The following is a 13,067-nucleotide window of genomic DNA, read 5'->3' on the forward strand; positions in this document are numbered from 1 at the left end:
AATTGGACCGTCCCCGTGGTCTGACATCAGACCATGTGGTGTTGGCCAATGGGCGACGTTCCTGGGATATGCGCGTGCGCCTCACGCCATCACCCCGGTTGAAAAGTACGCTCTCGCCCATTGGATTTACTAACGCGCGCAAACTGGCACTCGTGTCCACTAGATGAAAAATTCCAAATGTCCTACGATTTACCGGCCGGACATTGGCAGCAATCTCTGAAAAGGAAGGGGTTGTCGATAGCGTGATGATTTCATTTTTTTCCCTCTCAATATCATCGGAATAGATTGATTTTTTAGTTCTTCAAAGATGGAGCGCTACGCGTTTATATTTCCACTGGATAAATATTAATTATCGAAGGTTACATTTCATTTTAACCTTCATATATTCTTTTCTCTGATATATAGAGATTTTCCTTTAGATGTTATATTCAACATTAGCTTTTTTCTGAAAATCATTTTCATGGTATTTTACTGTTATTTATCTACTTGAACGATATTGTTACTCGAGTGACTAGGGTGTAGGAATCTTAATTTAATCTCCCCGAAAGATTCTCTCGTTCAAATATTGTTCTTTATCGATCATACGTTTAATGGTGATTGGTTTATTTAACGTACTTGAAGCATTGGGGGAGAAAGAGCAGTTTTATGGACTCGACTTGTGTAAATTCTAAATCATTCATATCATTGACATTTTTCTTCTGTGGTGAAAATTGCCGTGGGGTTTTATTTGGTCGGCGAATATCAAGACGAAGGTAGTTGAGGATTGTGTGTCACGACGGCTGACGATCGATACTGATATTTAACGGTTTCAATGGCAGCGGTGCTGTGAACACTGAACACCGAAAGTACCACGACAAATTGCAAATAACCACGTGTTTTTTTTTTTTTTTGTTTTTCTGAAACTAAAAATAAATAAATAACTGCACAGATCCCCCAGGGACTCATTTCTTAATCAACAATCAATAATAAAAAATAAATAATAAATGGAAAAGTCCCTCATGGCCCATTAGTTATACAAAATTAAGTATTTAAAGATAATGGACATCAGAGCTTACCTTTAAGAGGTATTTTATAATGATTTTATTTCTTAATCCTTAGGCCAATGGCTGTATGATTGGGCTGTGGGACTGGAATGCGGAGGAAGCCGGGTCTGGCACTCCAATGGGAGGCCAAAATTTGTAACTCTAATCTCACAGCTTTACTGGCGAGCCGGAGTTCCCTAAATGAGACGACTGTACCTGGCCAGGGTTTTACCATCTAATGAAGGTGAGCCATTGACGAAGGCAGTAAGGCGAGAGGTATATGAAAGAGTAGTATAAAAAAGACATTTAGCACAGATGTTGAAGTGTGTTAGAAAATCTTTTAAAAATCTCAAGAAAAAAAAAAGTTGAAACTATTGGCAATTAATAATGTTATTAAAAAATGTATTTTCTCGTGATATATAATAAAAACATATAATATGGTAAAAAGCGAAAGGAAATCAGTGGTTGGTGTGTGTGTTTAGGGCCCGTAGGCCTACGCTCCCTGCCTCCCTAGTCAAGGCTTTTCTCAGAAAATTTCCCTCCACAAAGGCATCTGTTATTCCCTTTGTACCGGATATCTGAAGCCAGTTTTCATGGCTGGCAGTGCCTACGATTGAAACCATGAGTTACCCTAACATGAAGACCTTCAAAACAATCCCTCCTCTCTTTTTATAACTTGTCTTCTCAGTTCAATTACCTTTGCTCGCAGCGATAAGTTACAGTAGAAAATTTTCTATTTTGGAGTCTATTTATCGAGTGCTCGAACGATTAAACGATCAGGGTCTAAGACTCGTTTAGCTGTTGAGAAAGTGGGGGTTCTGTCGGGGTATTGGTGCACCATAAGAAAATAATGGGGGCACAAATTTAAACTCCCTCAAGCACGTTTGAATCAGATAAGACTCGGGCCCAAATTGAAAAATAAGAGTGAAAATACTTTTGTTTCTGCATATTGTAAACTTATTATCAGTATTATCGTTGAGAGAACAAATTGTTTTAAGTGTACTAGAATGAATGTGACACATCACATTTGAAAAGAAAAATTTCAAAGTTTGACAATGAAAATTAAATACACCAAGATAAATAACGGCTAAAACAAATAAAGATATCATTGAATGCTTTGGAAGGATGATATTCGAAAATACTTTCGGAATTTTCAGTTAAAATAAAAACATCTCTTAAAATGCCATCACAACTTCTTCCCCATTAATTATTTTTTCCCCTTCTTCTTTTGCTTCTCATTGGCCTCCTCCAACTTCTGGAGCTCCAATTCAATTGCTTTCTGTTTCTTCCGGCAGGTTGGGGTTTTTGAGAACCATGCTGAAACAAAAAACAACCAAAAAGTCTATGAAAAATGACCTATCTCATTTATTCACTTTGTTACCAAGAAAAGCTTCTTCCTCTTCCTTATAGACGGGATCCCTGGCGCTCAGTGCATTAACTAGTTCAGCATGCGTTAAAGGCTGGACCCTGAGCTGGACCATTCTCTTAGTAGTCATGACCTATGGAAATAAATGACCATTGAATCCCTTCATTGGTCTCCAGCTCCCATTAAATAAAACTGCAGTTGAGTAGAAAAAAATATCCACCTCATTTATAGATTGGATAACCCGGCCAAGTGTGAAACCATCGCAGATCTTGGCCATTGCTGACGTGTCAAATTGTCGGCTGATGCCGGCATACTGTGAATAAAATATCGATATCACGTGTGTATCAGTATTAATGCTGCATTAGTCTTGACTCTGGCATTCGTGTCCAACTACGTGATTGCATGACCGTGGCATCGCAACAATGTTTTTACTAATCACGATTACGTCAATTTTTTTTCAGTATCATTCGTTCGTTTAGCATATGCATTGAAAATGTGAACATTTTTTTTAACGATAACATCTCACTTTGTAAAGCAAATCCTTCCACAGCATTGACATGGTGCTGTAATCGGGTCGGGGTATGTAAATAACTCTGTCGTACGTCTGATAAAGCAGCTTCTGATCTCCATCCCAGGGTGAACTTGTCGTACCAATTAAAATAACTCGATCCTCATTGGTGAAACTTTTCACCAACTTTGGTAGATCTTTCTTCAGTCTCTTGGGATCTGTCTTGTCGGTTTTCGGCACTTTCTTGACGAAGGGCTTCTCAGCTCCATCCATGAATATCACCGATGGCTGCAGGAGCCGTGATACCTGCATGAAAAATTATTGTTTTTATCACTCCACTGTGCATCAGTGAAATATCGGTGTATTATGCCCGTTATGAGGCGGAAGAACTGGTGAAATTTTTTTGCGCAATGTTGACAGGAGTTTTTTTTTTTCCTTCTATCGAGTTGAGATCTGAATTGACGACCAATCACATGGCAATAGAGAGTAAAAAATACTCTCATTTCTTAAGATTTCCAATCCATGGAAAACAATAATAATATTATAATGTAATTGTGAGATAAAATGCAATAGGGTTGAGGTACCTTGGAGATTAAATGCAACAACATGATTAGTCCCGATTTTCCTGGATATTTACCAGCAATGTTGGCTGGTGTTATATCAAAGAGAGTTGCTCCAAGTTCGGTACAGGCTGAATAAACCAGCATTTTTTTACCACTGGCGTTCGGTCCGGCTATCAGGACGGAGCGCACTAGGGGAGATAGGAGCCGTATGTTTTCCGTAGCAAGGGGAAGGATGCAGTATTCAGAGAACAGCTGTCTTATTTCTCCTAAAACGGTGATTAACGGTCCCAATTATTGACAATTAACATATAACTTTCAATAACAATTCTATGACGAAAAATCTCTACCAATGCTCGGCAAATTATCCTTTCCCTTGTCCCATAGATGAAAATTCGCGTAAGATTTTTCACCCTTGAAGGAATTGAGATAAATGTCCGGTACGAGTTTGATTATGCCGTTGGTGAGTAACTCCTCGAAGAGGGATTCGGTTGTACGATCAGGAGTCAAGTCCTTTTCCTTTTTCCTCTTGCTCTTTTTACCACTCCTACGCATACGCTTTTGCGCTTTCTTGGGACGTTTGCCCTTATGACCCTTGTCACGATCTAGAGCAGCTTGAAGCGCTTCTATATCATCTGATTCATTGATAAAACAAAACCAATATTTGATGAGTGATTATTGGGTAGGATTATTTATGAGAGAGACAAATGGAAAGCTATTAAAATTTTCCAAACACAAAGAGGAAAGAAGAATTTATTGAAATGTTAATTCTCCCAGCTCGTGTAAAACTACTGCGTTCACCTACCTCTGATGATATTGTCCACTCCAATTCTCACTTCCTCTTCAATCTCCTGAGTCTTTTCGGACAGGACCATGTCGCTGTAGGGCAATCGCCAAGGGTTTTCCGACTCATCTTTGCCTTGCCAGATATCCTGGTACTCGAGATTGGCTTGGATCAGCTCGGGGAGAAAATTCGAGGGTATTGGCTTTATTCCCGGATCTGATTCGTCCTCCTCGGACTTATCGGTATCGCTCTCTTTTTTGCCTTTAGACTTTTTAGATTTTTTTGATTCTTTCGATGAAGAGGACTCCTTTGATTTACTCAACGAACTCTCCGTTCCCTAATTATTAATTTATCATTTGTTTAATTATCATTAAATTATTGATATCGTGTGGATCAATGAATAAAACTGTTCACCTGCCGACTGAGAATGATTCTGGAGCCTCCGCTCTCTGCGGACGGTAGCTCAGGTATTTTGCCAGTTTGCTGAAAGTAATCGTTTATCCAACTTCTCAATTCAATTCTCATTGTTTCCTCCATTATCGCACTCTTCTCCTTCTTAACAAACTCCTTAGTCTCTACCAACATTTTCTCGTACATAATCTGATAATCCAGCTGTTTTTCATATCGATGAAATTTAATTCTCTCGGCCTTACGATAATTCTCCGACACCAGTTGACTTGGTTGTACCATTCCTATCAACAGCATCTCCTCGATCCTTCGTTTTCTCATTCTCTGACGCGTTATATAACCTCTCCAGACCTTTTGTATTCTCATTGTTGCGGTTATTTCCTTGACCGGATCACTGGGTTCAACGTCCGGTTTGATTGTCGATCTCTCTTTCATCTCTCGAATTTCTTTCATGAATTGAAATCTAAGTGATGAACATATTCGTGAACATATCTTCAATATACATTTTACAACTTTTTAAATAAATACAATAACAAAATGGAAATCTAATAACAATAAGAAAAAAAATCATCTATTATGCACGTGTTTCTCAACATGTGAAGTAGAAAAAAAATATTTCTCCACTGTTGAGGGCAATAAAAGTAAATTATCAATACATTTCTTCACCCAGGGGAAATAATTTAAATTGATAAAAAGGTAAATTATAAATTCATTAGGTTTTTATCAGCTGAAATGTTTTATGTTAGTCTCTACCTCACACGACCTTGGCGTGCCCGTTCGTGTGTCTGGATGAGCCGTATTGCTTCGAATTCACTCAACGTCTTTGGTTGAATAATTTCATCAAGTGCACCTACTGTACGCAGCACGTCACTCATAAATCTCCGTCGCTCTTTTATCTCGTTCTCTCTCTCCCGTCTGATGTAAGTCGGTATCTTCAGCTCAGCTTCCTGCGGTAGGATGCCATATTTCATGAGAATGTCATCGTAGTAATTGTACTCCGATAGATCAACTTCCACGAGCTCGTGTTTCAGCTCGAGAATTCGGCCCAGAGTTGAGTCAAGCAATTTTCGAATTAGGGAGCGCTTCTGCGGCTGAATAATTTGATCATAACATTGCTCCAATTTGTTGCATGTCACAATGTAGCGGACGTAGAGCTCAGAGACGTTTCGATGGACCTTCCTTCGATCCTTTTGGGGCTTCGAGTTCTGGAGAGTCGAGTCCACTTGGATTATTTCCTCCAGAGAACACTGTGCATCTCTCCAGAGCTCGTCATACGTCACGTTTGACATTATTTCGGGGATTTTCCTTTCGATTTTTCAAAATATCTCCAAATTAGAAGGTTTCCCTAAATAAAAACTGCACTTGCAAATATTAATCAGCGATATATTACTTTTCCTAATACTCATTCGTTAGTCACTTCACTTCACTTCTGAATTACCCCATTTACTATTCCTAACAACCATAGCAACAATTTATTGTTGCCGTGGAAATCGTAACAAGGAGAGATTGATTCAGAAATATTGAATACACAGTTCAATTATTATTCATTTTCTTAGATAATGGTTTATTAAAATATTTTATTAATCAATCAAGTTATTGTGATTAATAAGCACATATAATAGATAAAATTTTGAATTCAATAATAGGCAAAAAAAAGCATTGGAAAATAAAATCCTTTAAAAACAATACATAGCTGAAATAATGAAGTATTATCATCGGCCATTCTAACGGGAAAGTGCTGTCGCCGGTAATTTCTCTTTGGAGCACATGGGTCACCACTGAACAAACACAAGGAGACATAACCTACCAAACTGTTCAATGTTTATGGCTCATTATTTGTGAATTAGAGAGATTGTTCATTATATCTACGTGGATTTATCATGGCATCAGTTTACAAGTACGTCACAATTCTAATTACTTTCTCGAATAATTGTTCAAATACCCTAATGATTTTATTACACGTTTCAGGACAATTTATCCCGTCAAGTACCTCAGAGATCATTTGGTAGGATATTTCTCTATTCACATAATTTCAGTGAAATCATTACGGGCTTTAATTACGAATTTAATTAGCTTATTTTTTGCTTTTTTTCTCTTATTATCATTTATTTAATTCCAGTCTCAGAATATACGGCCGGATGGTCGTGAATTCCTAAGCTTTCGACCGGCGAGTGTAAACGTTTCATCGATTGGTCAGGCAGACAGCTCTGCAATATTTAAAATTGGAAATACAACAGTTGTATGTGGAATCAAAGCTGTGAGTAATGTCTAAAAAATTATGTTTCAAATGTAATATCTTTTAAATCGAACAACACTTGAATTTTTTTCTCCTCGATAAGGAATTGGCTGCACCAACAGCACAAGCTCCAGACTGTGGATTTTTGATCCCAAATGTGGGATTATCTCCCCTCTGCTCATCAAAATTTCGTCCTGGACCTCCGAGTGATCAAGCACAAGTTGCAACCAAGATCATTGACAATATCTTATGGAATTCCCATATTATTGATCTCAAAGATTTGTGTATTTGCAAGGATAAACTGGCTTGGGTATTGTACTGCGATCTTGAATGCATCGATTCTGATGGATCCATCATTGATGCCTGCTTGGGGTCTCTTATGGCGGCTTTATCCACTTGTAAATTTTTTTTTTTCTTATGAAATGTGTGTATAGCATTTCAATTATTAAAGAAGTGAATTTTATTTTCTAGTGACGTTACCTGAAATTCTTCATAATTCTGAATCACAATCGACGACAGTCCACCCCAGTAACAGAGCTCCTGTACCTTTGAAAGGGATTTTCACCTCAATATCGTTTGCAGTTTTTGACGAGTATGTATTTCGTAATTTTCCAATGTTCAGCAAAATGTTTGTAGAATCCAACAAAATTATTTTCAATGTGCTCGCTGTTTGTTGAAGGAATTTATTGCTTGTTGATCCGACTGATGAAGAAGAAACTCAAGCTCTAGCCAGATTCACAATAGTCATGAACAGGGACGAGTTCAGCTACATTCACAAATCTGGTAAACCCTCAAAAAATTAATGAATTACTTGGTAAAATTTGATTTCAGATCATTCAGAATATTTCTCACATTGTCACTTTTAGGTGGAGTTCCCATTAGTCCAGATCTCCTTTCAAAAAGTATAACAAGAGCCAGAAGTCGATCGGAAAATATCAGCAGTTTAATTACAAAAGCGATATCGTCAAAATGATAAATTAAAAGTAAATAAAATTAATCACTTTATTTGTAATTTTTAAATGAATAAATTAATTGAAAACTATTTTCATATCGTCCAAAAAATATATTTTCATTGCTTATTAATTAATATGAATAAATACAAAAAAATATTGATTAATCAAAAACGCGAAACAAAATCATTCAGTTGCATTGGACAGAATCATTAATTCTCAATCAGGCTGGTGATTTTTAGTGACTAAAATTATAAAATCACAATCGCGAAAATTATCAGATAATCTCAGGTGGAATCAGAAGGTGCAGGTTTTTCGCATAATTCTCATAAACTCCTCCTGCGATATCTCTCCGTCTCCATCTCTATCTGCTTCGTCAATCATCTCCTGCAGTTCTTCATCAGTCAAGTTCTCCCCCAACTCCTTGGCAACTCTCCTCAGATTCTTGAATGTTATTTTACCAGTATCATCGTCATCAAAGAGCTTGAATGCTCGCAGAATTTCCTCCTTCGTGTCCTTCTCCCCCATTTTCAGGGTCATTATGTTGAGAAATTCTTCAAAGGAGAGCTTTCCAATGGCATCTGGATCGGCGTCACTCACTAACTTCTTCAGCTCCTCCTTTTTCGGCTCGAAGCCAAGGGCACGAAGGACAACCTTCAATTCTTTCGTTGGAATTTTTCCCGTGCCGTCTGGATCGAAGAGATCGAAAGCCTCTTTTATGTCTGATTTCTGATCCTCTGTTAGTTCCACTCTCTGAGGAGCCTTTTTGCGAGACGCGATTTGTTTCTTCAGGGGCCCAGCCTGTGAATAATTATAAAGATTTCTATTCATTTTTTCTTTTTTCACGAATTTTCCAAATTCTCAATTCTCATATTAATTTTTCGATTTTCTTTATATTCTCCTTGATTTTTCATCAGAAAATAAAAGCAATATTTATTCAACAATTAGTTACATAAATCGTCTTCAGATGAATTTTAATTCACAAGAAAAGAAAAATAATTCTTACCATTTTAAATAATCTCTTACTTAATATGAATCTTCCTCGTTCACTCAACAAATGACTACTGACAGCCAATTCAATTTATTTCTGAACATCCCTGAATGCCCTTTCCAGTAGAATAATTTGTTTGATCGATATATTCGTTAATTATTTGTGTACCGGCAACATTAATTTTCCAAACAAACAAGACAATTTCTCCTTGTTCCATGAAATTACTCATCTTTTCTTTTTCTACGATACGAATCTAAGGACGAGTCTTCATGAAGCGACTAACCTAGCCAACATAAATTGGTTCACAAAAATAAATTGCAAACGCGTCGACTGCCCCTTGCATGACAGTTGGTTTATCGGTTTATCATTTTGCTGTTCATCAGTAATTATTCAAACAAATAATATTTAGAAATTATTTTTCGATAAGAGTTGATACAATTAGATTGTCAAAATGGTGAGGATTATTGAAATTGCATTTTACTGATGAGATATACGATTACTCAAATTATCTGTGATTGTTGCTTTGTCATTACGATAGTTAACTGATATTTTTCCTTCTAAATAGATCAAATTATTGAGAACCAATTATTATTTCGTACTATAAACTTATAAATTCATATTCTGAAATCATTTTTCACATTCTGAGTGGTTTATCATCTCTTTTATACACTTGTAATGACGAGAAATTGAGGTTACGTTTCCGATATCGAGTGTACATTTTGGCGTTAAGGAAAATGGGCGGAATTTTTTAAGAACTACAGAAATTACAAGATTACAACAATCATTATATCATTGCTTCCTCCTGTTTCTTTAAAGTCAAATTACTTTTCCCCTATATTCTAGTTCCGCAATCAATACGACAGCGATGTGACAGTATGGAGTCCTCAGGGTCGCCTCCATCAGGTGGAGTACGCCATGGAGGCGGTAAAACTTGGCTCAGCAACCGTTGGCCTGAAGAACAAGACCCACGCAGTTCTGATTGCTCTCAAGAGAGCGTCATCAGAGTTGTCTGCATACCAGAAGAAAATCATTCCCATCGATAAACACATGGGCATCAGTATTGCTGGACTTACTGCTGATGCCAGAATGCTCAGCAGGTATATGAGGGCAGAGTGCTTGAATTACAAGTACTCTCATGATGATGTCCTTCCAGTCAGTCGGCTCATTGCCACTTTGGGAAATAAGATGCAGACATGTACTCAGAGATACGATAGACGTCCTTATGGCGTAGGATTGCTCGTTGCTGGCTTTGACGTAAGGAAATAGCTCATTATCTGTCATTATTTCTATCTATTTTTATTATTTTTTTTTAGTTTCTCCGTAATAACTCATTTATCATCAATTTAGAAATGCAATCGAGAAGAGTTCATCAATGAAGGTCGAAAACTGCTTTATTTTTTTTTAGGATCAAGGACCTCACATCTACCAAACCTGTCCCTCGGCGAATTACTTTGACTGCAAAGCGATGGCTATTGGAGCAAGATCTCAGGGAGCGAGGACCTATCTGGAGAAGCATTTGAATGAGTTCTCTCGGAGTTCTGTAGAGGAACTCGTGAAACATGGCCTAAGGGCACTTAGGGATACTCTCCCCAACGAACTCGATCTCTCTGTCAAAGTAAATACTCTTCTGTGGAACTTGTCAGGCTCTTAAGAATCCTGTGTGTATTTACATGGAGTTTTCTTTCATTTTCAGAATGTGTCAATTGGAATCGTCGGTAAAGATCAGGAATTTGAGATTCTCGGCGAGACAGAAACTGCTGTATATTTAACCGCCATTGAGGGGGGCGAGAAGAGAGCTAGACCTGCTGTTGGACAGGACGTCCAGCAGGACGATCAACCACCTCAGGATCCACCAGCTGATGATGGACCTGCTGCTCCACGAGTATCAGTTGCCATGGACACTGAGTAAAATGTTTATTCTCATTGATCCATACTATTACTCAAATTTTTCAGGTTTAATAAAGTTTTTTTTTCGACCGTAATTCCGTCTTCCTTCGTCTTTGAAGAAAAATTTTTTTTTTTCTCATCTTTTCAGGCTTATGAAAAGATTTCTTGTAGGAAAAAAAGCGTAACCTTTTCCCCAATATTAAATAATTCATATAAATAAAAATACTTTATCAAATCACCTGCTAAATTTATTCTGGTATAGCTAATTCCGACTTGTCTAACAAAAATCAACAATAATTCATGAGACATATTTTTGAACAACTTTGCAACGTTTTTAAATTAATTTTGTACTTTATTAACTGGCAATTGTAACTATTCAGCTCTGGGGATTCTCATCGGTCTTTTTACTCCTCCTCTCCTTGAGAATATTGGTGAGGAAGAATTCACCGGCTTTGTAGGAGGACCGTACGAGGGGTCCACTTGCAGTGTACAAAAATCCAAGTTTACCACCGTATTCTTCCCAGGCCTTGAATTTTTCTGGTGTCACATACTCTATGACTTTGAGATGTCTTTTTGTGGGTTGCATGTACTGACCAAGCGTCAGAGCATCGACCCCAGCCTCTCTCAATTCCCTCATCGTCGTCTCCACCTCTTCGTCAGTCTCTCCGAGCCCAAGCATTATCGAGGATTTTGTGATTAACTCTGCATTCAACTTTTTCGCACCTTCCAGCACTTTTAACGACTGTCTAAAAATTATGAGTACAATTTTTTTTCATTATATTGTTAATAATTATTTCTTGTAAAAATTCCGGAGATTTTCATCCAAAAGACTCGACATTTTTTCATAACTATAATCACCTATAGCGTGCTCGTCTATCTCTGACGAAAGGTGTAAGCCGCTCCACTGTCTCGATGTTGTGAGCAAAAACATCTAGCTTTGATTCAACAATTGTTTTTATGCAATCCTCTTTACCACCAAAGTCTGGCACAAGAGCTTCAACTAGAATGCTGCTCCTGGGATTAAGAAAAAATTACAACAGTAGAAAAATGCCTTTCAAGTTACGTAATAATAGAGTTTTCAGGGTGTTTCACCTTTTCTTCAGCTCTCTTATGGTCTCCGCAATATGATGTGCTCCTCCATCAGGTAAATCTACGAATTACCAATGTTTCATTTCATACACAATAATCTGAACATACTTTTCACTTCTGCCATGATGATCTATTGATTTCTAATCGACGATAGAAGCATTTAATTACCATCTCGATCGACTGATGTCAAAACCACGTAGTCCAGCCCCCAGGCAGCCACAGCAGTCGCTGTATGTTCAGGTTCCTCAGGATTTAGAGGTGGTGGGGCCCGAGATGTCTTGATAGAGCAGAATCTACAGCCCCTAGTACAGGTGTCTCCCATCAGCTGCAACGAATAACGCCAAGGTCAGAAATAATTCCACCGGAATGATATTAGTTCATTAATTCTGTAAATGCATTACCATAATGGTTGCTGTGGCAGTTCCGTGAGTCCCACCTCCCCAGCACTCCCCAATGTTAGGACATCTCGCCTCTTCACACACCGTAGCCAATTTTAATTCTCTTAATTGTGATTTTATCCTCGAGTAATTTTCCCCGATGGGGATCTCTGTCTTCAGCCATGGTGGTAATCGTAACCTCGTATTATCCCCCTTTTCAAGCTTCAGTTTGCCTTCGTATTTGGAGGCTCTCCCTGACAGAAAATCCTCCAACTGTGGCCCATTGGTTAACTTGTCCAAAAAAGATATGTCGTCTGTTGTTTTTGAGTATTGTTTCACCTTGAAATTTATGTCGACAATTATTCTCAATTAGTAACCCTTAGTAGGATTTTTATTCATGAATTGCAGGCAAGGTATAAAATTTTCATGTATTGAAATATCTTCGTTACAGTATTGTAGAAACTGCGACTTACCGAATAGGTCGCCCTAAAACTGCCACTAGTACTTAGATTTTTAGCGGATAAAGATCGAAACATTTTGGATAATATTTCTGAAACTCTTTGAAAATTGTACAATTCCTTTTACACCCACAAAACACTACTAAAACTTGATTTCACTTGTTCCCTAAGTTGCGACTATTTTTCAAACTTATTATTCTCTTATATCTCATTTAGAGCACATGCCTCCCTATCCTGTGCCCGACTTTCGTCATACTATTCAAAATATTACGAAATTCTTGAATTGTTAACCAAGGAAAAGAGGGTTGAAGTAAGGGGACGCCGTCCATCATGCTGATCAGCTGATATTGTTCACGATCGACCATAGGTAAAATTATATAGAAGGACAAACTCATCCGCATGGTTAACATAAAGAGGGGGGAAGGGAGAGA

The 13,067-nt window shown here is 37.8% G+C and overlaps 5 protein-coding genes across 6 annotated transcripts; 2 read left to right on the top strand and 3 right to left on the bottom strand.

The window, feature by feature from the left end:
- Window positions 1–1,486: 1,486 nt before the first annotated feature.
- Window positions 1,487–6,307, bottom strand: LOC135163840 (dynein regulatory complex protein 11). Of its 2 annotated transcripts, XR_010299195.1 has the most exons (10): window positions 5,402–6,307; window positions 4,655–5,111; window positions 4,262–4,577; window positions 3,807–4,091; window positions 3,481–3,725; window positions 2,915–3,202; window positions 2,609–2,701; window positions 2,404–2,521; window positions 1,720–2,339; window positions 1,487–1,629 (listed from the first exon to the last, which is right to left on the bottom strand). XR_010299195.1 is itself a non-coding variant. In XM_064123692.1 (9 exons), the coding sequence occupies exons 1-9, from the start codon at window positions 5,935–5,937 to the stop codon at window positions 2,230–2,232; spliced, it is 2,448 nt and encodes an 815-aa protein (XP_063979762.1). In that variant the 5' UTR covers window positions 5,938–6,307; the 3' UTR covers window positions 1,487–2,229. The 2 variants fall into 2 exon arrangements, 1 of the variants encoding a protein (XP_063979762.1); XM_064123692.1 differs by having other exon boundaries at window positions 1,487–2,339.
- A 79-nt stretch (window positions 6,308–6,386) lies between these two features.
- Window positions 6,387–8,093, top strand: LOC135163888 (exosome complex component RRP43-like). The gene is made up of 7 exons (XM_064123782.1): window positions 6,387–6,545; window positions 6,617–6,653; window positions 6,768–6,905; window positions 6,988–7,282; window positions 7,356–7,476; window positions 7,564–7,667; window positions 7,751–8,093. Exons 1-7 carry the CDS (start codon window positions 6,529–6,531, stop codon window positions 7,855–7,857), a joined length of 819 nt encoding a protein of 272 aa, XP_063979852.1. The 5' UTR covers window positions 6,387–6,528; the 3' UTR covers window positions 7,858–8,093.
- Window positions 7,927–9,095, bottom strand: LOC135163906 (uncharacterized). The gene is made up of 2 exons (XM_064123808.1): window positions 8,841–9,095; window positions 7,927–8,635 (listed from the first exon to the last, which is right to left on the bottom strand). Exons 1-2 carry the CDS (start codon window positions 8,841–8,843, stop codon window positions 8,132–8,134), a joined length of 507 nt encoding a protein of 168 aa, XP_063979878.1. The 5' UTR covers window positions 8,844–9,095; the 3' UTR covers window positions 7,927–8,131.
- A 23-nt stretch (window positions 9,096–9,118) lies between these two features.
- On the top strand, window positions 9,119–10,807 carry Prosalpha6 (Proteasome alpha6 subunit). Its single transcript, XM_064123781.1, has 4 exons — window positions 9,119–9,279; window positions 9,669–10,079; window positions 10,231–10,440; window positions 10,519–10,807. The coding sequence occupies exons 1-4, from the start codon at window positions 9,277–9,279 to the stop codon at window positions 10,732–10,734; spliced, it is 840 nt and encodes a 279-aa protein (XP_063979851.1). The 5' UTR covers window positions 9,119–9,276; the 3' UTR covers window positions 10,735–10,807.
- Window positions 10,808–10,935: 128 nt separating this feature from the next.
- On the bottom strand, window positions 10,936–12,984 carry LOC135163877 (lipoyl synthase, mitochondrial). Its single transcript, XM_064123763.1, has 6 exons — window positions 12,652–12,984; window positions 12,203–12,517; window positions 11,970–12,126; window positions 11,805–11,862; window positions 11,571–11,726; window positions 10,936–11,458 (listed from the first exon to the last, which is right to left on the bottom strand). The coding sequence occupies exons 1-6, from the start codon at window positions 12,712–12,714 to the stop codon at window positions 11,089–11,091; spliced, it is 1,119 nt and encodes a 372-aa protein (XP_063979833.1). The 5' UTR covers window positions 12,715–12,984; the 3' UTR covers window positions 10,936–11,088.
- Window positions 12,985–13,067: the final 83 nt, after the last annotated feature.

The sequence above is a fragment of the Diachasmimorpha longicaudata genome, chromosome 6 (genome assembly GCF_034640455.1).
Source record: "Diachasmimorpha longicaudata isolate KC_UGA_2023 chromosome 6, iyDiaLong2, whole genome shotgun sequence".
Lineage (NCBI taxonomy): Eukaryota > Metazoa > Arthropoda > Insecta > Hymenoptera > Braconidae > Diachasmimorpha > Diachasmimorpha longicaudata.